The sequence below is a fragment of the Rana temporaria genome, chromosome 11 (assembly GCF_905171775.1).
Source record: "Rana temporaria chromosome 11, aRanTem1.1, whole genome shotgun sequence".
Lineage (NCBI taxonomy): Eukaryota > Metazoa > Chordata > Amphibia > Anura > Ranidae > Rana > Rana temporaria.
Window position 1 is genome coordinate 23,274,051 of NC_053499.1, and position 27,195 is coordinate 23,301,245.

A 27,195-nucleotide genomic window follows, 5' to 3' on the forward strand; every position below is an offset into this window, starting at 1 on the left:
GTGTTTACAACTGTAGGGGGGTGTGGCTGTAGGTCTGACGTCATTGATTGTGTGTTCCCTAATATAGGGGACGCACAATCGATGACAGTGCCACAGTGAAGAACGGGGAAGCCGTGTTTACACGCGGCTCTCCCCGTTCTTCAGCTTCGGGGACCGATCGCGGGACTGTAGTGGCGATCGGGTCCGCGAGTCCCGCGGCCGAGGTCACGGAGCTTCGGACCGGGTGGCGGGAGCGCGCCCGCGACCCACCGCTGGGCTTTATACAATCACGTACAGGTACGTGATTGTGCCCAGCGGTGCCATTCTGCCGACGTATATCGTCGTTAGGCGGTCCTTAAGTGGTTAATAACCAGATAATTATACCAGATGATGAGGTCACAACATGTAAAAATATACCACACATGTAAGCAGGACAATCATCATCTTCCAAAGTATAGATGCCCAACATTAGCAAGCCATCATACAAGGAGACCACCACTTCTCCATACCTGCCGGTGTGCAAAACTAGGAGTTGCTCTCTTCTATGCTACGGTTACTTGGATTCATACTGAACCATACCTCCCAACTCTGAGAGCGGAATGAGGGACACCTATTAGCAAATGTATGTAGGCATAGGACACACCCCCCTGCCATCCCCCCACCCTCAAGTTCTTTTTTGCCACTACTATTCCTTTATATTGGCCTCTGGAATGTACAAATGCAGCAATTTAAAAATTGGATGAAAAGTTTAGCAATGGGAAACGCTTTTTGATAAATAGTGCATTTGACATATAACTATATAGATCAGACCAAAATAAGGGACAAATGAGGAGGAAAGAGGGACAGAGGGATGGTGTTCCGAATGAGGGACAGTCCCACAAAAACAGGGACAGTTGGGAACTATGCTGAACTACCACGGGTAATTAAAATTATTTAATTACATATCCAATTTAAAGGCATTCCCTTTAACCAACTTATTTAACAAGTAATGCACACTGTAGCCTTTTGCTGCTGCTTGTGTATAGATTACGTGGCAAGCAAAACATACTGCTCACAAAGCATTCTATTCTGCAATAAGTGTGTTATAAAGCTGATGGGGGAAACAAGCAGCCCCTCTTCAATGACATCGGGCCTCATCGAGCTTTACTGAAACCAGACGTAGCACTCTGATGAAGACCGTGTGTTAAGAGTGGGGCGCTCCCAGGCAGGGGTGCGGTGTGCTTCGTCCAGTATTAACAAAGTTGGATGAAAGATCTGATGTCCTCGTAGTGGGGCTGTGTGTTCCCCTGTTAAAAGGATAAAGTTTATCTTTAAAAAAAAATGCACATCTTTTTGTAGGGAAAAAAAATTAGAAGCTTGTAAAGCATTGCTCCCACGATCAGCAGAGCACAGGTGCAATCTCAGGCTCCTGCAGAGTGTCAGTGTAGCTGTCTGCCTGTACATCATATGGGCAGGCAGTTACTGAGTGACAAAAAGGATCAATGAACTACCAAGAGCTCACCGGTGCCCTGGTATCACTTGGCTGTCATATTACAGCGCTGCTCGTCAGTAAGACCTGAAGAGACAATTCTGCAGTGCGATAGGACGGGGGGGGGGGTTGGTATCATGGGGCAAAGCACATGGGAGATCTAGAAATCTATAGGGCCATTTAGTGCTCCCTGTATCTGTCCATCACACGGTACCTGGTCTTGGCATTTGGGACATATCCACATGCCCTTAGGAATGGCTTTCAGAGGAGGCTCCAAACAGTCCAGGTGGTATACACGTGAACATGTGTCGCACATCAGTAGCTGTCCGCTCTTTCTGCAGACGCTGCAAAAATCCTCATGGATATCAGCCTATAGGAGTCACAGGAGAGAGGAGGCGAAAAGAGGGGTCAGCCCAAAAATCTGACAACTGCCCTTCTTTACTGCTTTATGAGCTGCAATTAGTATTTCCTGATCTGGGGGGGGAGGGAGGGAGGAAGGGAAGGGGTTCTTCCAGAATAGACAGATAGAAGGGACACAGAAGGGACTAGTGCCCTGCAGAGCAAAGCAATGAGCAGAAACTTATTTGGACAGCAAGGTAGTAGAGATAAAAAAGCTGATGGAGGAGTATAAAGCACACTGGCGTGAAGAAAGTTTACCACCACCAAGGAAATCAGGGTATTATTCGGAATGCCATAATACATCTAATCACTATTAGTATCTATAGCAGGAATGTAGCAGAAGTCCTTCAGAAGTTATAAGGATGGAGTGGAAAGTTTAGGCAGAAAAGTTCTAGATAGAAAGATAGTTTTCTAATCCTCAACACAGAAAATTTGTCAGAGAAACTTTGGGGAGCGTTTATTAAAGTGACGCAGGCTGAAAACTTTTCTGTGTCAAAGTACAAAAAAGCAAGTTTTCCAATTCCAACTTTACGAAATAAATTGAAAGTGTGCAAAATGCAAATCAGAGTGCGATTTATTGGGGAACAAATGCTAGCAGATATTGTCTGTTTTCAGCATACGCTAGTTTTATAAAAGCTCCTTCTGTTTGTGAGATACAAATGCAGGAAAAACTATTTCCCAGACACCTTTCACACGGAAGGCGTTTTTCAGGCACTTTAGCGCAAAAAAAAAAAAAAAAAACACCTGTAAAGCGTCTGAAAAAAGCCTCATCTGCAATCGCAGTGTGAAAGCCTGAGTGCTTTCACACTGAGGCGCTGCGCTGGCAGGGCATAAAAAATAGTCCTGCAAGCAGCTTCTTTGCAGCGCTTTAGAAGCGGTGAATACACCTCTTCTTAAGCGCCCCTGCCCATTGGAATCAATGGGCAGCACCGCCAAAGCGCCTCGACAGTGGCGCTTTTAACCCTTTATTCAGCCACTAGCGGGTTAAAAGTGACCCGCTAGTGCCCGAAAAACTATGGTAAAGCGCCGCTAAAACTAGCAGCACTTTACCGCTGACGCCCAGGTGCTGTCAGTGTGAAAGGGCTCTAAAGGAAAAGACAACAGCGATTACAAAACAATCATTACCGATATACTTCCTAAATACATTTTAGCCTAACTGTTGGCCATGACGAGGCCCCATCACCAACAGATTTCCAACCCAGCTGCTAATTTCCTGCCCACTGTATGGAGGGTTAACCAGTCAGCAAGCCTGGTTTGAACATTTCCATTCTGTCTGGTGGCCAGCCGAGACCGCAGATTACAAAATGGAAACAGATGTCTAAAAGATCAAACTGAGTTTTTTCCCCCCAAGTAGATGAAATGAAAGAAAGTGTGTTTTGTGTGCTTCAGTTGAGCTGCGTGGATCAGCCAGGCACACAGAAAACAATTGTTTACTATGTGCTCTCTTCACACCAGATGGGTTGCATTGAATAAAAAATGCAAACATGATCTCAGTGCCTTGCTTGGTGCATAGAAGGGAATTTTGTGACAAAAAAAAAAAACCAGTGCATGGTGTTGGTACATTGCAAGGCACTACACAACGAACACCAGCCTGCACCCCCAAACAGCCCTCGCAGGCTGGTGTGTACAAGCCCTAAAACTGAGCACCAGGGAGATATCAAAGACAAGAGTAATAAAGCTCTGGATCCCTTAATGGATTTTTAACAGCAATTTTATGCAACCAATGAATCTGAAATGGGGATGAGGCAGAAACTCCCAATTTAACAGGTGTACAGGTGAGTAGCCCCAAACGCACACAGAATGAGTTTGGAGCCACACATCTGCACCTGTCAAATTTGAAATGAACGTCTAAAAAAAAAAAAAAAAAAAAAAAAAAAAGATCGCAGGACGTGCGAGACAAAGAAAGTTACAGAATAATACAGAGAGGAGGGGACCACTAAATAGAACAGCCACTGAACAAACTGCAGAGAACCTCCGCAGAATAATAACTACTCTACTGAAAACAGCCAGCGATGCCAAGATAATCAAGTTTGAAAAGCACTGCAGAGGTCAATGATTAGACGTTGGTAAACAGAGGAAACAAGAATTAAACAGCAAGCAATAGACACTCTTGTAAAGCATCAGTCAACCTAAAAGCGATATTTCAGGTTTAGATTTACTTTGGTTAGCCATGTCAATCCTGAGATCCCACTGCCATAGTTTCTATAGAACAAAGAGGGATCATTTACATCAGGGGTGCCCAACCAGTGGCCCGCGGGGAGCCCTCTGATGTGGCCCGCGACCTCCTGCTCTGGGATGGAATAGAATTGTTGTTAAAGGTCAGTTTATTTCTAAAATCACATTGTATATATATGAACATATCTGTTCTGCAGTGGTTACTGGGCTACTTTCAAACTGATCCACAGGTGCAGAGCAGTGCACCTGCACCGAGCCATAGACTTCTGTTATTACCTGCGAGTTTGATGAGCTTTCTGAAAGTGCACTAAACCTGCAAAATATAATAGAAGTCTATTGCAAAGTGCAGGAAAGTTACACTGTGCTGCACACGCGGTGTGGGTAAATCACAGCGCATCAGTGTGAAAGACAGTCTGACCAATTGGACCCTCCATTCACCTCGAATAGTGGCAGACATAAACCGACTTGTGTCCTACCTCCAATCAACAAAAAAAAAAAATATATGAGTATAGTGGGCTGTGTGCCTGTCCACCCGCTCCGCTCATTGTGGCCCGCGATCAGTTACCAAGTCGATTAAGTGGCCCTCACTCTAAGGGTTGGGTACCCCTGATTTACATTCTTGCAATGTGTTAAAGCGTATAATATGCTGTATTTAGGCATCCAATTGAAAATAGTGGGCTGCCAATATACCCCCCCCCCCCCCCCCAATAAAAAAGTACAAATAATTTGTACATATCGCATCGCCTTAGTGTGCTGGAATGCCATTTAACTTGAATGTTTCTGAAATACATGGAATGTGTGCGTTACCACAAAGCAGTAGTCTCCATTGCCCCAAGTGTTGGTGAATATTTTCTACTGCAATCTTCTAATATAAAAGAAGAGGAATGGGACCTTATTGTGGTTTTTATTACAAGAGTGTAGATTGCAGAAATCAAGAGCAGATCTCTCACCACCAGGAGCTCCAGAGATCTATAAGAAGCCATTAGGCACCTTTAAAAATGATGGTTTCAGATCAAACTCGATAGACATGAAAACAAAAACAACATGTATACATAGAATACATTCAATAAATTGATCTTGATATACAAACAAATGGTGAAAACTGATTTAGTCTCTACATGTTTCGTGATTTCACAGGCTTCTTTAGGAGAAGGCACTATGTACAAGATCACTGTGTATATATAAAGAACACCAAAATATGGATGGATAAAATTGGATCAACTGGTAGTACCATAGAGAGGGATGATAGAGTAAACGGGAATGCCTATTAGGTCCATCTCAATGAACCCACAGAAAATCTTAACAGCTACTGGATGTTTCACCTCCAAATAGGAGGAGGATGAATGAGGGGAAAGGGAACAAGATCACCCCAATGGAGCCTCCAATTCACAAGAAATCCTCCCACATATTCGTCTCTCTCCAGTTGGACCAGACCCTCTGCCCACTAAATACACAGTGATCTTATACATAGTGCCTGATATTAAAGTTCTCCTGAAGAAGTCTGTGAAACGGCGAAACATGGAGACTAAATAAGTTTGCACCGTTTGTATATCAAGATCAATTTATTGAATGTATTCTATGTATTCTTCTTTAATACATTTTTTCATCTATTAAAATTTATATTTTTCTATAGATTTTTGTATTTTATGTGTCTTAAAAGTCCCACAAAAAATCCTCCTTTATATGTTCTTATGTATTTAGGCATGTGGCGCCATTTAGATATTTAGTTGCCCAGCCAAAATCTTTTCTCCTCTGAGAGCAAAACATGTATTTAATGTAAGTGTATCCAATGCCGCGTACACGCGATCAGATGATTTGGATGGTTTTTCCGACGGAATTCCGCTCAAGCTTGACTTGCATACACACAGTCGCACAAAAGTTCTCCTAACTTTTGACCGCCAAGAACGCGGTGACGTACAACACGCCGAGAAAATAAAGTTCAATGCTTCCGATCATGCGTCAAATTGTTCGAGCATGCGTCAGAATTTTGCACGTGGGAACTGCTACAGACGATCGGAAATTCTGATTGGAATTTTTCCGTCTGAAAATTTGAAAACCAGCTCTCAAATTTTTGCTGGCGGAAATTGCAGTAAGAAAAGTCCGATGGAGCATACACACGGTCGGAATTTCCGACCAAAAGCTCACATCGGACTTTTCTTGTCGGAAAATCCGATCGTGTGTACGCGGCATTAGTGTATCAAGAGTGACTAGGTTATCTCATTCAGCTAGTGCCATAAACAGATACAAGGGAAAAGAAGAAGCAATGAAGAAGGTTGTTTATTATTATTATTATTATTTAGTGATATACAGTGAATCTGGAAAGTATTCACTTTTTCTGTTACAGCCTTATGCCAAAATGGATTATATTCAATATTTTCCTCAGAATCCTACAAACAATACTCCATAATGGAAAAAAGTTAAAAGTTGCACTAAAAAAAAAAATACCCCAAAAATGCTCATATAAGTCTGTTCAGGAGCAGGTTTTCATCAAGCATGTCTCTGTACATTGCTGCATTAATCTTTTCCTTGATTCTGACTAGTCTCCCAGTTCCTGCCGCTAAAAAACATCCCTGCAGCATGATGCTGCCACCACCATGCTTCACTATAGGGATGGTACTGGCCAGGTGATGAGCGGTGCCTGGTTTCCTCCAGACATGACGCTTGCCATTCAGGCCAAAGTGTTCAAGCTTTGTTTCATCACATTAGAGAATTGTTACTCATGGTCTGAGAGTCCTTCAGGTGTCTTTTGGCAAACTCCAGGCGTGCTGTTGTGTGCCTTTTACTGAGGAGTGGCTTCCGTCGGGCCACTCTACCATACAGGCCTGATTGGTGGGGTGCTGCTGAGATGGTTGTTCTTCTGGAAGGTTCTTCTCTTTCCACAGAGAAACACTGGAGCTCTGTCAGAGTGACCATCAGGTTCTTGGTCACCTCCCCAACTAAGGCCCTTCACCCCCGATAGCTCAGTTTGGCCAGGCAACCCACTCTAGGAAGAGTTGTGGTGGTTCCAAACTTCTTAAATTTACGGATGATGGAGGCCACTGTGCTCATTGGGATCCTCAACACTGCAGAAATATTTCTGTACCCTTCCCCTGATCTGTACCTCAATACAATCCTGTCTACAGACAATTCCTTGGACTTCATGGCTTGGTTTGTGCTCCGACATACACTGTTAACTGTGGGAACGTATATAGACAGATGTGTGCCTTTCCAAATCATGTCCAATCAACTGAATTTACCACAGGTGGACTCCAATCAAGTTGTAGAATTATCAAGGATTATCAGTGGAAACAGGATGCATCTGAGCTCAATTTTGAGTGTCATGGCAAAGGCTGTGAATACTTATGAACATAGGATGTTTTTTCTTTTTTTAATACGTTTGCAAAGATTTCAAACTTCTTTCATGTTGTCATTATGGGGTATCGCTTGTAGAATTTTGAGGAAAATAATGAATTTAAGCCATTTAAGGCTGTAACATAACAAAATGTAGAAAAAGTGAAGTGCTGTGAATACATTCTGGATGCACTGTAATAAAGGAAGTATAGCAATGTACACAAGTAGGAGGACATGATCTCCAAATAATATTTTTACATCCTTCCCTTCCAAAAATCAAACACAGCAGCTATACTGCCCCACATCAGAAGTTGTGAACACAGCCTTTATGTTGCGGCCCCAAGGGTTGGTGTACCACTTTTTGGGACCCCCGACTGTCAAGTCACCTAAGGCCCACATCACATTGTGTGGTCACATCTACAGTATGATAAACACCAAGTTAGGCAAAAAAAAAATCCCCAGGAAATGCACAAAAGTACCCAATACAGTGGTGCCCCCCTTGCAAGGGTTTATTGCTCATTAGGTCGAGGTGAAAAGGAATAAGCTGTAATATTTACTGTAATTCTCACTCCCCCTGTTCAGATTGCTCTGAGCTGTGAGTAAGCCCCTCACCATCCTCACATAAAATGCAGGACCAATAATCATTGTATTAGATGACATTAGCGTGTGACAGCCAACTGAAGGCTTTGTGGAGACTGGGTACACAGTACATACTGGCTGAAAATCGTACGAAACTGGTTGGTTCAGCAGGAACCAGCTGACTTTCGGGTCTGTGTGTAAAGCTCCAAGACCGGCTTCTGTCAAACCAGCATGCTGGAAAATCAGCATCCGATCAACTTGTGGGGGGGATATGTTCCCATGTCAGAACCCAACAGCTCAGCAGGGGAGATCGCCACAATACCATTGCTTGCGTTAGTACAGTGAACTGTATGTATTTTTTTTCGTTCAGCCTGCTGAACGTGTGTACCCCATATTATCGTTCTTCCCCTTACTGAGCATTTAACCCTTGTAGTAAAGGGAGGTAAATGCTTTAATCCCTGAAATTTTAGGTTTAAAAGATTCAATGTAGTGAACAAGAAGGAAAGAAGGTAATTTACTATTCACATGACAGGTACAGGCCATGAAAGAAAGGTAACTTCACAAGAAAAGAACATTGTACAATTTAGATGAGGTAGAAGCCAGGGCAGAGAGCAGTTTAGGAAGATAAAAGTAGCAAAGAATTAAGCAGCACCTAAAGGAGAAGGAGGTGACATTCACGTTATACTGCAGGTAACATTTTTTTTTTTCAAGAAACTAAGAGTTCGTTAATCTAGTAAGCAGTTTTAGAAAGATCCTAAAGAACTAGAAGACACTTTCTCCATTTTTTTTTTGGAAACATATTTATAAATGTAAAGAATGAAAACTAATCTGCAAAGTCCCCAAGAATACCTCACACAGTTTTAAATGAAAGCTCAGTCATGTACCAATAACATCAATTTACCTGTAAATAACATTTGCACTTTTATATCACATCACACACTCCACATAAGCAGCATTAATAGGTATAACAGGCTGTTCAGGAAGCATGCATGGCCAGGGTTGATTACAGGAGATCCCCCAAATCCACTCTGCCTGTACACATGCTGCTGCTGGCCATACCAGGACAAAGGGTCTTTCAGCTCGCCACACATTAGGACCCTTCTGGATTTACAGTCCCTTTTGTATTTGGAGTTACTTACGTCCGTGGAACTAGGATTAGGCAAGGACACAGGCAGGATGCTTGCAGGGAAACTACATGTGATCTGGGTCTTTTCGCTTTCTGGGGAAGCGGCATGACTGGATGGAGGGGAGGTGGGTGGCAGGGCGCTCAAACCCAGGGCCGTGTTGTATTTGGGAGGACGACCTATATGTTAATAAACAAAAACAAAACAAAACAAAAAAAAGAAACAAAAATGGGGGAATTTACATACCTTTGGCCAGTGTTCCTCATTGGCTAGCATGGAAAAGGAAATTATGCAGTAGGTGAGGAAAACCAATATAATATTACAGAAGTGAAAAGGATAGCGGTTATCACGACAGTTAAATGTAAATTGGTAGACTGGCAGGAGAAAAATCAGTGAGCAGGAGAAAAAGCAGCAGGAGCCAATCACACAGAGAACATGCAAGTAACAAAATAATAAGAGGCAACTTCAAACATTGGATTGAGCATCCAAAAGGCAAACACTTGCACCAGGTGGCACATTACACACGTTACTGGATGATGGTGCGGTTGAAGATGACCTGAACTTAAAAAGTGAAAACGTTAATTTTGCCTAAGTTGTACCCTGGAAAATATATATTTTTTCTGGGATTACTCCTGAGAAATAACCCTGGTGAGTCAGTAATGGGGAAAGATCATCAGCAGAAAGACCACAGAGGGAGTAGTAGTAGTAGTAGTAGTAGTTAGTCACATTTAACTGGACCTGCTCTATATCACTGAAGATGTTTCAATACAAAATCAAGCAGCCTAAACTCCAATGACCATCAGGAACATACCCCAGCATTTATAACCACACTGGTTCAAGACACCTATTAGCACTAAAGTCTAGTACACACGAGCCAAATGATGGGCGACATTCCGCTGCCTTCTGTTAAAAGGTCATGACCGAAAATGGTTTGCCGACCGTCTCCCGATCAGCGCTCTCAGCCAATGGCTACGAGCGTTAACCGGAGTGTTCTGGTGGAAGGGCCGTCCACTGTCAGAACACAATAGCACAGTAGGGGAGATTGCTGTACTAACACCAGATTGTTAGTACAGCGGCTCCTGAGCTGTCAGGAAAAAATAAAAATAATAGCAGTTTGTACAAGGCTTAAGAAGGCCACTTGGATTTACAGATAAACACCTTAAACATTTCAGAACAAAGTCAGTTGAACATAATTAACTATTACTACCCATGTATATCATGACCCGGATGAAAAGAGAAAAGAGTTTCCCAGACAATCATTTAGTAGCACTTTGTGAATCATGCAACAGAGGTTTACTTGCTAGAACCCCGTTTAGTACATGGAGATGTGGCAAATTGGTCCGCTGGTCACTGCATACAGCCCCCTGAAAGTTCAAGGGTGGTAAACTAGTGCAAAGGGGTGGCGACATTGAGATCTACGCCTTATCCAATCATAGGACGTTTTCCATTCATTGGAAAAATGCAGTGTGCTCTCTGAATGACACCTGTGCTGAACGATCAATCCCCTATATTGACTATTAGACTCCTTTCACACTGAGGCGCCTTGCAGGCGCTAGTACGCTAATAATAGCGCCTGCAAAGCACCCTGAAAGAGCTGCTCCTTTCACTCCAGTGTGAAAGCCCTGAGGGCCTTCACACTGGAGCGGAGCGCTGGCAGGACAGTAAAAAAAGTCCTGCTAGCCGCATCTTTGAGGCGCTGTAGGAGCGGTGAATACACCGCTCCTAATCGACCCTGCCCATTGAAATCAATGGGCAGCACTGTCGACAAAGCGCCACTGCAGTGGCGTTTTTAACCCTTTCTCGGCCGCTAGCGGGGGTTCAAAGCGCCTTGCTAGCAGCCAAATATCGCCACGAAGACTACGGTACAGTGGCGCTAAAAATATCGTCGCTTTACCGCTGACGCCCCCACCGTCCCAGTGTGAAAGGGATCTAAGAAAAATAACAGCTGCTCAGCACAGGACCTAAAAGCAGAAGGAAATGGTTGCATTAGCGGTGCTTGCTACAGCGATTTCCATCTTGCACAGGGATTGCCCATTGCTACATATTGTACATAATTACATTGATCCAAGCTGGACTAATGTAGCTATGCAAAAATATCAATACCAAATCTTCAGCTTTAACCAAGTGGCGAGTATTCACCAACCCATTCGCTCCTTCTTCAGGCACTCTAATTCTGAAAACCTCACACTTCAAAGTTCAAACAAACTACTTCCCTCAGCAAGAGATGCAATGCAGTTGCTGTGTATACTGTATGTAGCATTATGTTACATGCGGTATACAGCGCTGTGTTTTAGGAGTGGGATGGGGACTTCCTGTCCCTTTCCTGGAACAAATCTGAGTCGGCTGAATGCTGCACAGCCTTTTACGCAAAGCTTGGTGATTTCTGAATGAATATAAGGCTTCTTATGATTGGCTGACCATCACCTGCACTCCTCTCTCCCTTAGCCTATCAGAGGAAGCATTGTATTCAGTCACCTGCATGTAATAGTCAAGGAAGCCATCCATTTGGACCAGCCTAGTCCAAAAAAACGATTGAGGTTGGGTTCACACTTATGTGAATTGGATGTGGCTTACACCGCATCCAATGCGCATAACATTTTAAAATCTATTAGTTTGAATGCATCTGGTTCACATATGTGTGTTGCATTCGGACTCCGCATTGCACAAAAAAAAGTGTGCGTTTTCTAGGCAGCGTGGTGCAAATTGAGGGCACATACAGTATTGTTCTATAGGAATGCATCCAATTCGCAGATGTGTTCCGTTGTGAACAGGCATTCTCTCTCCCTCCTCCTTCACCTCCCCCCTCTCCCTGATCAGCTGATCCTCACCTACAATGGAGAGGAAACGCTGAACAGCTGTTTTTTCTCTTCGCAGAGAAAACGGAGCTGGAATTCGCACCACATGTGTGAATCCAGCCTCTAAGTTCACTAAAACCTTGAGTTAGGCTTTAAATTTGCCACGCTCGCAAGTTGATTCTTATTTAAGGAGGGAAAGGATTGCATTTCAGGGGGGGTCTGAAATACAACCAGTAGAGAACGCCCAAGAAAAAATAAATAAAAAATTATATATATACTTTTCTGATGGACTTCTCCCCAAGAGAGACTGATCAGTGGTATTCAAGAGGGAGTTCTGAGAACGTCCATAAACAATTCTATCCCAATCTGATCATGACAAGCGGATAATCATTTTGTCTGTTGGCATCTTTACACAGTTAGTTTAGAGCAGTGTTTTTCAACTGCAGTCCTCAAGCACTCCCAACAGGTCAAGTTTTCAGACTCTCCATTATTTTGCACAGGTGATTTGATCGGTTTCACTGCCTTAGTATTTACCACAGCCGTTTCATCTGAGGGAAATCCTGAAACATGACCTATTGGGGCGCCTTGAGGACTGGAGTTCAGAAACACTGGTTAAGCCCAGGTTCACACTGGGCTGCGGGAGTGAAGCCGATTTAACTCCTGCTTGTTAGTCCCGATTTCGGCCGCGATTAAAGAGACATCTGTGCATATGTAAATCGCGGGCCAAAATTGCAAATAGTAGTGCAGAAACTACCTCGCAGCACCGATTAGGACAGTGTCATTGCCGGCATGTCAAATCCCAGCAGTGTGAACCAGGGCTCAGAGTGAGATGAAGAACTAGGCAAAAAAAAATGATAAATCCTTTCTACAAGGGGGTCCAAGTAATTTAATTAAACTTTATGCTGTCTGGTGGATATAAATTGTATGGTACCCATAAAAATTCACTCTCTAATCTGTGCTGTTGAAGAACATAAATGGATTCCCCGCAGTTTTCAAAAATTAGTCTACTTTACTAGTGGAAAATTAGACTATCGCATGATCCCTGCTTGTGTATAGATTGAAATAGGTAATCCAAAAGACCTACAAATTCAGCGTGGGGTGCAGACATTCGGCTAATAAGAATAAGTGATGAGATACAGGACAAATGGAAAACAGCAGGTGCGCCGTCTCTCCAGAAAGGAAAAAATGGACACAAAGATTCTGCAATCTGCGGAGATGGAGATAGAGAAGCATTTTATCTAACACTAACTGGCAGCAAGTCCTAAAAAGCAAATATGGACAATAAAACACTTAAGAGAAACACCTGCTGTTTTGTTCCCATGAGCGAGCTCACCTACTCGCAGGGAAAACTGCCCTCCCTAAATGCTGCTGACAAAGTAAAACTGCAGAACAATGACACGGACACATTAAACCTCGGGAGTGCACCTGCCTTTGCATCAGGGAAAGCAGGAAATTTAGGAGGACTTTGGAATAAATTTATAGCAGTTTAAAAAGTCACATGTCATACTTCGTTTGAATTTCCCAACTATAGTCACAGTCAGGAGCACAATCCAAAGACTAACATGTGCACTCAAATCACTTGCACCGTTCCACCATCACACCCATATGAACTTGGGACATCCTCATCAAAAGCCATGAGCATTAACGTGGCGCTGCCCCTCCCTTTTATAACTAGAAAAGCCTATACTCTTCTCAAAACACTTTCCACAAGATGTGAGTGTTGTCTGTGGGAAATGGTGCCCATTCAGCCAAAAGAGCTTTTGTAAGGTTGGGTACTGATGTTTGATGAGAAGATCTGGATTACTATCTACATTACAATTCACCAATTCTCTGAAATATCTGTAGATTGTAGAGAATGTCTCCATCACTGTATGTGTGCATCAAATGTACTTAACAGCTCTCTATTTTGATGAATATGCACCAAATGACTTGTTACCATGTACATAACTGGCGCAGTTTAATAATACACTATCTGCTGGATTCACGTAGGGCGGCGTATTTTTGAGCCGGTGTAGCGTATCGTATTTACCCTACGCCGCCGTAAGTCAGAGAGGCAAGTGCTGTATTCACAAAGCACTTGCCTCCTAAGTTGCGGCGGCGTAGCGTAAATGGGCCAGCGTAAGCGTGCCTAATTCAAATTGTGAAGAGGTGGGCGTGTTTTATGTAAATAAACCATGACCCGACGTGATTGACGTTTTTAACGAACGGTGCATGCGCCGTCCGTGGACATATCCCAGTGTGCATTGCTCCAAAGTACGCAGCAAGGACTCATTGGTTTCGACGTGAACGTAAATTATGTCCAGCCCCATTCACGGACGACTTACGCAAACGACGTAAAATTTTCTAAATTCGACGCGGGAACGACGTCCATACTTAACATTGGCTAGGCCAGCCATTTGTTTGACTAACTTTACACCTGAAAACGCTTTACGTAAACGGCGTATCTTTACTGCGACGAGCAAGCGTACGTTCGTGAATAGGCGTATCTCGCTGATTTACGCATTCTAGGCGTAAATAAGCGTTCACGACCCTAGCGGCCGGCGGAACTAGACAGCTAAGATACGACGGCGCAGGCCATCGTATCTTAGCTACATTTAAGTGTATCTCAATTTGAGAATACACTTAAATGTACGACGGCTTAGATTCAGAGTTACGACGACGTATCTACTGATACGCCGGCTTAACACTTTGTGAATCTAGCTATATATATATATATATATATATATATATATATATATATATATATATATATATATATATATATATATATATACAGGGAGTGCAGAATTATTAGGCAAATTAGTATTTTGACCACATCATCCTCTTTATGCATGTTGTCTTAATCCAAGCTGTATAGGCTCGAAAGCCTACTACCAATTAAGCATATTAGGTGATGTGCATCTCTGTAATGAGAAGGGGTGTGGTCTAATGACATCAACACCCTATATCAGGTGTGCATAATTATTAGGAAACTTCCTTTCCTTTGGCAAAATGGGTCAAAAGAAGGACTTGACAGGCTCAGAAAAGTCAAAAATAGTGAGATATCTTGCAGAGGGATGCAGCACTCTTAAAATTGCAAAGCTTCTGAAGCGTGATCATCGAACAATCAAGCGTTTCATTCAAAATAGTCAACAGGGTCGCAAGAAGTGTGTGGAAAAACCAAGGCGCAAAATAACTGCCCATGAACTGAGAAAAGTCAAGCGTGCAGCTGCCAAGATGCCACTTGCCACCAGTTTGGCCATATTTCAGAGCTGCAACATCACTGGAGTGCCCAAAAGCACAAGGTGTGCAATACTCAGAGACATGGCCAAGGTAAGAAAGGCTGAAAGACGACCACCACTGAACAAGACACACAAGCTGAAACGTCAAGACTGGGCCAAGAAATATCTCAAGACTGATTTTTCTAAGGTTTTATGGACTGCTGAAATGAGAGTGAGTCTTGATGGGCCAGATGGATGGGCCCGTGGCTGGATTGGTAAAGGGCAGGGAGCTCCAGTCCGACTCAGACGCCAGCAAGGTGGAGGTGGAGTACTGGTTTGGGCTGGTATCATCAAAGATGAGCTTGTGGGGCCTTTTCGGGTTGAGGATGGAGTCAAGCTCAACTCCCAGTCCTACTGCCAGTTTCTGGAAGACACCTTCTTCAAGCAGTGGTACAGGAAGAAGTCTGCATCCTTCAAGAAAACCATGATTTTCATGCAGGACAATGCTCCATCACACGCGTCCAAGTACTCCACAGCGTGGCTGGCAAGAAAGGGTATAAAAGAAGAAAAACTAATGACATGGCCTCCTTGTTCACCTGATCTGAACCCCATTGAGAACCTGTGGTCCATCATCAAATGTGAGATTTACAAGGAGGGAAAACAGTACACCTCTCTGAACAGTGTCTGGGAGGCTGCGGTTGCTGCTGCACGCAATGTTGATGGTGAACAGATCAAAACACTGACAGAATCCATGGATGGCAGGCTTTTGAGTGTCCTTGCAAAGAAAGGTGGCTATATTGGTCACCAATTTGTTTTTGTTTTGTTTTTGAATGTCAGAAATGTATATTTGTGAATGTTGAGATGTTATATTGGTTTCACTGGTAAAAATAAATAATTGAAATGGGTATATATATATTTTTTTGTTAAGTTGCCTAATAATTATGCACAGTAATAGTCACCTGCACACACAGATATCCCCCTAAAATAGCTAAAACTAAAAACAAACTAAAAACTACTTCCAAAATTATTCAGCTTTGATATTAATGAGTTTTTTGGGTTCATTGAGAACATGGTTGTTGTTCAATAATAAAATGAATCCTCAAAAATACAACTTGCCTAATAATTCTGCACTCCCTGTATATATATATATATAATGAATAATCTGAGAAGCTTTGCATATACCCACTACCATAGGGCTACAGAAGTGCATTTCTGTACCTGGGAACTAGTAATATTGGTTCTTATCCAATGATCAGAATTAGTGGAAAGTAATGAAGACGGTTAGTAAACAATGCATTGCACTAGTATACAAATCTCAGCTTTGCCTTCGCACTACTGCAAGGCCATAAACATAATGAAAGAAATCTTGGGGAAATGTATGAAGACTGGTCCCAGTAACAGAAGAAAATATACACTGGGTAGTTTTCATCAAATGCTCAAACTAAGAGATTGCAATTCTTTTTCAGAAACACCTCCCTCTAGTGATCAGAAATGGTGTCACTCATTTAATATAACATTTCCAACCACGGAGCATCTTTACAAAAATGAAAGTGCATGTATACCCACAACTGTCAGATTTACTGCCAACTCCACTTTTAGTTCTGAGGAAACCTTTTACTAAACTGCATGAGAGGGAAAACATGCAATAGAAAAATAGACCGCAAAAAGCCAAGAGCATTCACCTACTTATACACTGTATTACCAAAAGTATTGGGACGCCTGCCTTTACACGCACATGAACTTCAATAGCATCCCAGTCTTAGTCTGGAGGGTTCAATATTGAGTTGGTCCTACCTTTACAGCTATAACAGTTTCAACTCCTCTGAGAAGTCTGTCCACAATGTTTAGGAGTGTGTCTATGGGAATGTTTGACCATTCTTCTAGAAGTGCATTTGTGAGGTCAGGCACTGATGTTGGATGAGAAGGCCTGGCTTGCAGTCTCCGCTCTTATTCATCTCAAAGGTGTTCTATCGGTCACCTTCGGTCACCTATGAGGTCAGGCCAGCCAAGTTCCTCCACCCCAAACTCGTTTATCCATGTCTTTATGAACCTTGCTTTGTGCACTGGTCCAAATCATTTGTTGGAGGAGGGATTGTGGTGGGGGGTTGTTTTTCAGGGGTTGGGCTTAGCCCCTTAGTTCCAGTGAAGGGAACTCCTAAGGCGTCAGCATACCAAGACATTTTGGACAATTCTGTGGGAACAGTTTGGGGACGGCCCCTTTCTGTTCCAACATAACAGCACACCAGTGCACAAAGCAAGATCCATAGAGACATGGATGAGCGAGTTTGGGGAGGAGAAACTTGACTGGCCTGCACAGAGTCCTGTCCTCAACCTGATAGGACTGAGACCGCGAGCCAGGCCTTCGGGGGCCACATTAGTGCCTAACCTCACAAATGAGCTTTGTGAGGTCAATTCTTTTGGCAATATAGTGTAGCTGAACTAAAGTTCTGCAGTTTTTCAATGTGAGCAAGCAGATATTGTATTGCAGAACAGACATGCAATATCTCGTCTGCAACAAAATACACTTACCCGCCTGTTTGCAGTGTCTCCTGGCATGTAAACGGAGCTGCGCGTGATCAGCCCGATCCGTATGTGCCAGAATGACAGCCTCTTGCGCATGCACAGGAGTGTCATCATCCTGTGCCAGCCAACAAAGCCAACAAAGATGGGCAAAAGCTAGTACACATAAGATGGAAACTTCCTATGAAACAGTCCTCCTCTACCTTCCATCTCTTAGCAATTGATTACATTTTTTTTTTTTAATAACCACTTATTTGTGCTGTAAAGCAGAACTTCAGCTCACCGAGGCGAGACCTTGTCATTACCCCTGGCATGCGTGCAGATGTGCCACAGGGCTTAGATACCAAAAGAGCCCTATGGCACATCTGAGCACACACAGGTTTTTACCGTGCACATACAAAAACTGGCAATACCGAAACTGGAAACCTTTCCAATCCTCCTGTGTGTGTGACTTTTCCACAGCATGTGCGCAGATGGGCTCTGCCAAGACCTGAAGGCCGGATAGAGCCCACAAGCCCATCTGCACATGTGGCATAATGGGGCAACGCCATTCACGAAGAGGACTGAAGATGCACTTTAACATATACATTTTTTTTTACATCTGTGTTGCTGTTAAAAAGAGTTCCTCTTAATTCCTGCACTGCAGACAACCTTTTTACAAGACAGGAAGAGAAGAAATCTAATAAAACCTGACAGGAATTCTAATCTATCCTCATATCAAAAACTAAAAAGTTTTGGCTATACATACACTTTAAATCTTTGAGCAGATTTATGAAAATGTGCTCACATTCATTATATTTATAATAAGAAATACAACAAATACACACTCTGTGAATGTGTCAGCCATGACAAATTGTGCTGGCAAGCCCTTTAGCATTAGAAAGGGGGCCTACAAAAAATGTGGTATGCCTCAGCAGAGTTCCCAACCTTGTTATGAATCCCAATGACAAAAAAGGTATGGGAAGCATGCAGGCAGGTGCACTCTGCTTTTTCCATTGCAGGTGGTGTCTACAGTTGGAGAGGAAGGCAAAAGGAACAATGTTTCTCTGTGGTTTCCCGGGTCACTGGGGAAGCTGTCCCATTGGATGCTGGCACCCCATGTGACTCTACCAGCCATCTTAGGTCAGGCAGAGCCTTTTAAGGCCCTGGCTCCTAGGTTTGGGGCACATTTTGCAAGTGGGTACAGCAGGGACAGGTACCCTGCACCTGGAAGGACCAGAATTCGAGGGAGGAAAAGATTCCAGATGAGAAGTGAAAGCGTAGGGCTCGTAATTTCTCTAAACATCTGCCTGCTTGGGCACCAAATGGCCAGGCCACATTCTTCTGCTCTCTACACGCTGCTGGACCCGGTTGGGCTGTCTTGCCACGGGGTTAATTGTGAACGGTCTTTGCATTATTTAAGTACAAGTTCTTATGTCGCACTGGGACCGTGCATGTTATTGCCACTGCACCCCACTTACAAGCAGGTAGATGGCACTATTGAGTGTCTTTATTTACCTTCTCCACTGCTGCCCACTGCCCTGTAGCAACCCCAGAGTGATCCCAGCAACTCCATATACATACTTCACCTGCACCATAACATCAAGCGACTAATAATCAATTCATCAGGCATCAGGGTTTTCACAGAAGTCATCGGGCATCTACTTGACAGAATTCAGGGTTGGCTAATGCAAAGAAATTTGCAGTTGCAACAGTGCAGATCATGGCACAAGGCAGGAGTAGGTGAACAGGAGTGTGTAATTCAAGTCTAATATTTAATAACAGGCTCATAATCCAAACACACGCCTAGTTAAAAATATTTTTAATAGGTCCTAAGCTGGAAGCTTATTGTCTGGGATCTGAAATATAATAACCGCTCTAAGCACAAAAGGGAATTTTGAAGAGATGTGACCCTAGAGGTCCCTGTGACCTCACTGACAGGAATATTATTTCTGGTACAAGTAGTACAGAACAGGATGTGACTTTGTCCCTGGGATCTTGATGACCTGACTAATAGCACATTTGGTACAAGTGTTATGATTAGAAAAGTATGTAGCACTGATGTTGGATTCATACTGCTTTTCACTTGATAAATTCCTCTTGCCATGGAAGGCACAATTTTACCAATGAATAGGGAAAAACTGTTCTAACAAATATATGCAAATACATTTACTGAAGAGATGTTTAGAAGTATTCCATTCTAAAATTGTATTTAGGATTGGATTGACAACAACATAGCCTACAATGCTTTATACCAGTGTGATAAGTCATAGCTAGAAGCAGATAGCCTCCAATTCCCAGGATGCATACAGCCATTTGGCTACATTGTAAGTGACCATAATGCCCCAATACCAGTACTCAGATGGTCAGTTTCCCGCTAATGTTTTTCACATTTTACACTCTGTAAGTAAGAATGTTAGTAACATGAGACCAGCACACTCACACACATTCAATCAGGCCCCACTGCTGCTGCTGCAGAAAAGTACACAATGCTGGGATAAAGCAACAGAAAAAGAGCAAGAGGAAAGTGAAGCTGATAGTACAGGGGTGTGCAGGATACCTCTCTTCCTCGTCCCTGGATGCACTGTGCTGTTCAAGTACGTCACCGCACTCTTCTTACGCTGCAAGTAAAAAAAAAAAAAAAAAAAGTCTATTGGTATTGTGTTAACATCAACTGTCAGAGATAAAGAAGATCTCCATCTAAACAAAAGATAATATATAAAATTTCTACATTACAGAGGGGTTTGGCATCTGAAACACTCACATATTATGCTAAATCAGAAAATGCCACTTTCAATTGTCTGGCCTCCCCAGTGAAGGAATAGCTTGTTTATGCATGCCCTGGTTTAAATTGACTTTGCTGGTATGTTTATTAAATTCGGCTAATAGACAAAAAAAAACACACAGAGGTCTCAATTTGTGCTAGCAACATCGTGTCCCTCAACAGTACAATAAGAGATCCTTCATTATAGATTGAGTTGCTGGCTTTGGTTGGTTATAGGGACAGGACCCTATAAAAGTTAGAAGCCTTCTTAAAAGCTAAACTTACCTTTAAAAAAAAAAAACATATTTTGTATTTATTTATTTTTACTTAGGAGCCTGTACAGCACTGCATCCACAATCAGCAGATCACGGATGCAATGCCAAACTCCTCCAGACTGTCAGAGCCATCTGCTTGTACCTGAAATAAGGGCAGGCAGTTACTGAAGTCCATGAAGATCAATGAACTACAAGAATGCTCACCAGCACCCTCAAAGTTCATTGAGAATTACAAGCCGTCAGCCAACAATGGCTGTAGTTGTAGTTCATTCAGTCAATGAACTCTGTTTTTAAATTGCGACAGCGAATGCAGGGAGAGGATACCCCGCCTGCTGTCACAATGGGGGAGGATCAGGTTGGGGTGACAGCAGGTGATTTAGTAACATGTTACACCTTAAATACGGATATAAAATGTTACTAAAAGACAACTTCTCCTTTAAAAGAATGCCTAGAATCCAGGGGTTTCTCAGGGACATAGAAATAAAGAAATGGATCACCAAAAGATTTTGTGGGCACAACATGGGGCATTGTGCTGTGCTCATTGGTGTACTGGATAGGTTCACTTTGAGATTGCCGATTCCAAAGATAAAAAACACACACACACACACACACTTTATTTATCTTTGACATGTACAAAATAACAGTGATGTGCACTGGCCAGTTAGTTATAAGGAAATGTATCAGTGTGGCAAGGTTGTGCCCTTAGACCAGGAAAGTAAATGATCTGTTAACACTACACTAGAGTGAGATTGATCTCCGAATGAAGGCACAATAAGGCCTCCTCCACACAGCCATTCAGCCACTTACACCGGATTTCAGCAGTGAGGAATCAGCTGATTCTTGCTGCTGGAATGACAAGTACATCAAATTGCAGCAGCTGCTCAGTCTGTAAAAGTATATTTCCCCCCTCAGTTTTCACCTGGTGATCCAACCAGTAGCACATCTCCTATATTAGGCCCCTTTCACACATGCGTTGATGGATGAAAAAAGACCGACATCAATGCATTCCTATGGAAAAACGGATGACATCTATTTTCATCCACTTCCGTCAACATCTGTTTTTTTTTTTTTTTTTAACAGATGAAAACCCAATTTTTCATCCGTAAAAAAAAAAAACGGATCGGACGAAAAAAACGTTATCCGTTTTGATGTGACTGAACTGATGAAATGAGCATGTGTGAAAGGGGCCTAATGCCGCGTACACACGATCGGAATTTCCGACAAGAAAAGTTCTATGTGAGCTTTTGGTCGGAAATTCCCACCGTGTGTAGGCCAAATCAAAAATTTTCCGACGGGAAAAGTTCTTGTTGGAAATTCTGATTGTCTTTATGCAAATCTGAGGCACAAAAAAAAATACGCATGGTCGGAATCAATTTGACGCATGCTCGGAATCATTGCACTTTTCTCAGCTCGTCGTTGTGTTGTACGTCAGGGCGTTCTTGACGGTCAGAATTTCAGACATTTGTGTGACCGTGTTTAGGCAACACAAGCTTGAGCCACAATTTCGTCAATTTTCTTGTCGAAATTTCCGATCATGTGTACGCGGCATTAGAGTGCCTCCACTCTGGATAAAAGAGCACAGGGGGCACATTTGGACAGCAGCACTGTGGGTTCGAGGAAGGGAGTGTTAGATGCATTAGCAGATTTAGACAAACTGAATCCAAACTCCAGCTCCCACTTTTTAAGCAGTTACAGCAAAACTGGAACTGGAACTGCAAGCACTGAACTATGCCATTGAAAACCATACAAACCTACTTTCTATGCGTTTTTTATGCAGAAAAAAAAAAAGAAACCCTGCACTGGACTGCATGTGGGGTGAACTGGCCATTAAAGTATAGGGGGGGTTTAGTTCCAGTTTAACTGCTATATAAATTATGCCGACTATCCACATCCAACATTCCTTAAAGGGGTGTTCCAGACTTTTTTTAAGTTAATTAAAAGACAGAAGCTACAAAAAGTGTAGCTGCTGGCTTTTAATAAACAAACACTTACCTGCTCCACGGTTCCAGCGACGAGCCGGCCGGGGCTCCGCTCCTCGCTGGCCGGCGTCTTCATTCCTAGTGTGGGCACCCGGCAGTGACAGCTTTCGGCTTCACGGCCGGGCACCCACTGCGCATGCGTGAGCGGCACTGCGCATGCGCGAGCGGCGCTGCACGGTGCGATAGGACAGGCGCTCAGCTACAGGGAGGGGCTGCAATAAGGCGATTAAGCTATTCGCCTTACCAGCCCCTCGGCGGAAGGAGGAAGTGGGACAAGAAGTCCCACTCCTCCTGACCCCCCCACTCCCCCCCCCCAAAAAATTACATGCCAAATGTGGCATGTAAGGGGGGGAAGGAGTGGCTTAAGCCGAAGTTCCATTTTTAGGTGGAACTCCGCTTTAACAGCGAATGAAAACAGAGAAAGAGTTACAAGATGCGAGAAAACTGACATCTTTGCAACTTGGCTCAGATATTTAAGCATTCATTGTGAACGGTTTGCACACTGCACAAACTATGTTCTCTAGAATTGTAACACAAAATGAATTGCATCCATACTCCCAAGGAAAACACTCACCTCAGGTTCAAATACTGCCCCACTGTACACTGGGTTGGCGGTTGTTCTTCTTTTCCTCTCTTGTCTTTTACTTTGAATTTCTGATGGTCAGGGAGAAAAAAATGACATATGGAAGAGTATTTAGTAACACGAGTCATGATGCACAGTGCAGTTATGTGAAATTCCGTGGTGTATAAAGCTTAAATGCAAAACACACCAAAAAATGAACAACTTGTGAAATGCTGTACGTCACATAACCCTTTGCTTCCTCATTGGTCTCAGGGACTCTGCTGGGGAAAGGTCTGTGATTCGGCTCTCAGATTTGCACACATACACAGCAGCAATTAAAGTGTTCATAAATTCTTACATATACCCAGTGAAGTGACTGACCTCAGGTGATAGAGATTAAACAAATCCTCCTACATAAGTTGTACCTGTTTATCTGCAGCCCCATCCTCTATATCCATTCAAAGTGCTTTATTATAAAGCTTGTCTGAGAGTTCAGAAAAAAGGGGGGGGGGGCAGAAAGCTGAAGTTACACTCCGCAGAGCTCTGTGAGGAGAGCTCTGAGAGCTTATTGAAGGGAAGGGACACACCCCCCCTGCACACAGCGCAATGGAACAGAGCTGAGGCTGTCAATCAGCTAGGGGTCCTTCCGCTGTCACCATTTTTCTCTTAGTGTCAGGAAAACTCGTCAGAAGAGGAACAAGGCAGCAGACAAATGACACTTAGTGCTCTTAATTGAGACAAGTACACAAAATAGAGGGATATGCTTTGTTCATATTTCATGTCTCAGGTTTACAACAACTTTAAGGCCCTGGTCTACCTGTCCATTGGTACCTCGAGGTGGGTGGGAACAGAGGCAAGGTTCAGGCATAAAGCCTCCTCCACAGGGACAATTTAGAAAAAACAAACAAAAAACTGTTCTCCAATCAAAATAAGATTTGGAATTCCTACAATGCCTTCACAAGATGAAAACCCTTCTGTGAGCAGCAACCCCCCCCCCCCCTTTAGCCCCCCTAATACTTACCTGAGCCCCATCTCTTTCCAGCGATGTTGCTAGAGTGTCTTTTCTGCCCGGGACACCCCTTATTGGCTAAGACAGCAGAGCGGCGCCATTGGTTTCCCGCTGCCGTCAATAAAAATCAGTTAGCCAACCAGGAGAGGGTCAGAGCTGGGCAATGGCTCCATGTCTGAATGGACACAGGTAACTGTGACTCAGCTCAGGTGCCCCCATAGCAAGCTGTTTGCTGTGGGGACAGGAGGGAGGGGCCAGAAGAGCTGAAGAGGAACCCTAAAAGAGGAGGATCTAGGTTGCTCTGTGCAAATCCACTGTAACAGAGCACGCAAGTATGACATGTTTTTAAAAAGGACCAAAAAACAAAAACTTTGCAATCACTTTAATTTGTGTCTGTATACGTATCGGTAAAAACCTTAATGTAATAAGAACTCCCCCCTCCCCAACAAAGTTTTATACACAAGGGCTGAAGTTGGCATACTGAAAAGTGTACTTCCTGGACTTACCTTCCAAGTGGTCATATGTAAGCAAACCTAGTGCCATCATGAAGGCGAGTTTCTAAAAAAAAAAAAAAAAAAAAGGGAAAAGAATAAATGTTACCATAGAGTTGGAAACATCATTAAACTTGCCTCTCTCCTTGCTTGGGAAACTTTCATTGTGACCCTACCTGTGGGTTCTCCTCTCGTTTTGGCTTGGAGGCAGGTGGCACTGTCGTACTGCTTTCAGTTGGCTTCTCTGGTTCCACCTGAGTTTTAGTCATCTGAGAAGAAAAATAAGGACATCAGCATCTGAACACACAGGGGTCTAATAAAAGTAATCGGAGTAAAGGAAAACAAAAAAAACAAAAAAAAAAAAACAGGGACAGTCGCTGCCAATTAGCATCCTTCCTTCATTTAAAAGAAAACGGTAATATTCTTGTGACAACCACTCCATTGTTACTTCTGTTCTGTAAACTTACCTCGGCACATACATGGACAAATGTTTGTTTACGGTGCAATAAAATCCTGACTCTAAACTCACACTCCCAGCTAAAAGGTTAAGAATAGAGATCTATGCTTTACATTTATGACATGTATTACTATAGATTTAGTCCAACGCAAGAACTGCGCTGTCCAGTGCTAAGAGAAGGGCTTGCTGCTACAGGCCAACAATCTTACTTCCCACAAACCATATAATATATGGCCAAAGGATAAAGATTAGGCATGCCATATATTTAAATTTTCAAAGGTCCCATAAATATGAATGTGATGAACCAATACTATAGAATTTACTTCTCATTCATGTCTACAGAACATTGGCGCAGAGACGCAAGCATAAGAAATAGCAAGGGTCACTTCACACAAATATTTTTTTTCTAGGTTTGGATAGAGGAAAAAGCTACATTTTTGGTAAGGTTATTTCTTTCTGGGATCTGACGGAGTAGATTTTCCCTCACTTCCTATGTCACCCCTGATAGAAATGGGACTCTAGGATTGTTGCCAGGAGAAGTAGATAAACAGCAATAAAGTAAAAAATAAGCTACCAAAAGGTGTGCTTTTTTCCCCTCCCCAATTGGAGAAATATCCCACAACAATAAAAAGACACAAAAAATGATAATGAAAATAAAAAAATCTGATAGCAACTAACTCTTCCTCTATCCAAAAAAAAAAAAAGGTTTTGGCGGTAAATAAATTCTTAATAAATAGAGGACCATGTGCTTTTACCTGCTTCTCCACATTTGGTTTGGGAAGTTGCAGAGTCTGAGGAGCTGCCAGTCTCGTGCCCGGTGCTGCTATGACGATACTGGTAAGCTGTGCTGTGGGGAAGGCTTTGGAAATGGCTGCAGGTTGCCCATTTACAATACGCACAGGATGAATGGAGTTCTGGGAAGTGGGGGTAAGCTTTGTGGTTAGCATGACTGGCCGTTGGATGAGCTGTGGAGCTGCAAGCATGGGGGGAGGAGCAGGGGCAATGGGAATGTTGTTTTGTGCTGCTGGCTTTGGCCGCACCTGTAATCAACACATTAAAAACGATTACTGATTGGATAGAAAACATTAGTCTTCATCAGTTTGCTGAACCAAATAAGTTTACAAATAAAAAAAAAAAGTGCATTAAAATTGTCTAAGTAACCTTATTAATCAAAATAGACAAAAAAATGACATACAGTGGCAATAAAAAGTATATGAACCCCAGGTTAGGAAACCCCTTAACTGATTTTCTGGAGTAATTCTCCATAAAATGTGATCTGATCCTCATCCAAGTCACAATAGAAAAACACGATGCGCTTTAATTGACGACACACAAACAATTCTGATTTAAAACTTTATTAAACACACTCCCTAAACATCCACAGAGCTAGAGGAAAAAAGTAAGTGAACCCATTGACTAATTACTTCAATAAAAGCGAGTTGGAGTCTATAGTTTGCACACCTGGAGTCCAATCAATTAAATGAGTTTGAAAGTGCGATTTAGAGCTGCTTTGATAAAAGAGACATTTAAACATTTTAAGATTGCTTGTTCATAAGAAGAATCGGCTGATGTGAACCATGCCTCAAAAAAGAGATCTCGGAAGAGATACAAATCAAGATTAGATCTGCATAGGCTGGAAAGAGATACAGAGCAATCTCAAATTGTTTAGGCGTCCATCAGTCAACAGCTAGGCAAATTGTCTATAAAAAAGGAGACAATTTAATACTGTAGCCACTCTTCCTAGAAGTGGGGACCCAGCCAAGATGACTCCTAAGGCACAACGCAGAGTCCTCTATGAGGTAGAGAAGAACCAATGAATAACATCTAAAGGCTTGAAGACATCGCTGGTACTGGCAAACAGCACTGTTTATGAGTCTACCATACATAAGTCTTTGAACAGGCAGGGTGTCCATGGCAGAACACCACAGAAAAAGACGCCGCTTTCCAAAAAGAGCTAAAAAGAGCACCTTGGCAAACTGTAACGCTACTGTTTTGAGGACTAATGAAACAAAAGTTGAATCATTCGATAAGAATACTCAGCACTATGTATAATGCAAAAAGGGGACAACTTACTGACCTCAAAACATCATCCCACCGGTGAAGTTTGGTC

At 42.8% G+C, this 27,195-nt stretch overlaps 1 protein-coding gene across 5 annotated transcripts in view; it reads right to left on the minus strand.

Moving 5' to 3' along the window:
* Positions 1–27,195, minus strand: part of PHF21A (PHD finger protein 21A) — a 154,563-nt gene that overhangs the window by 10,025 nt on the left and 117,343 nt on the right. For 3 of the 5 annotated variants that reach the window (XM_040328175.1, XM_040328174.1, XM_040328173.1), the window contains exons 8-14: positions 25,841–26,125; positions 24,805–24,897; positions 24,644–24,695; positions 23,141–23,220; positions 20,109–20,169; positions 9,070–9,233; positions 1,662–1,817 (exon numbers count right to left, since the gene is read on the minus strand). In XM_040328175.1, coding sequence (XP_040184109.1) covers positions 1,662–1,817; positions 9,070–9,233; positions 20,109–20,169; positions 23,141–23,220; positions 24,644–24,695; positions 24,805–24,897; positions 25,841–26,125 — 891 coding nt within the window. Of the gene's footprint in view, positions 1–1,661; positions 1,818–9,069; positions 9,234–9,300; positions 9,324–20,108; positions 20,170–23,140; positions 23,221–24,643; positions 24,696–24,804; positions 24,898–25,840; positions 26,126–27,195 lie in introns of all 5 variants that reach the window. The other 2 variants (XM_040328176.1, XM_040328177.1) reach the window with 2 other exon arrangements.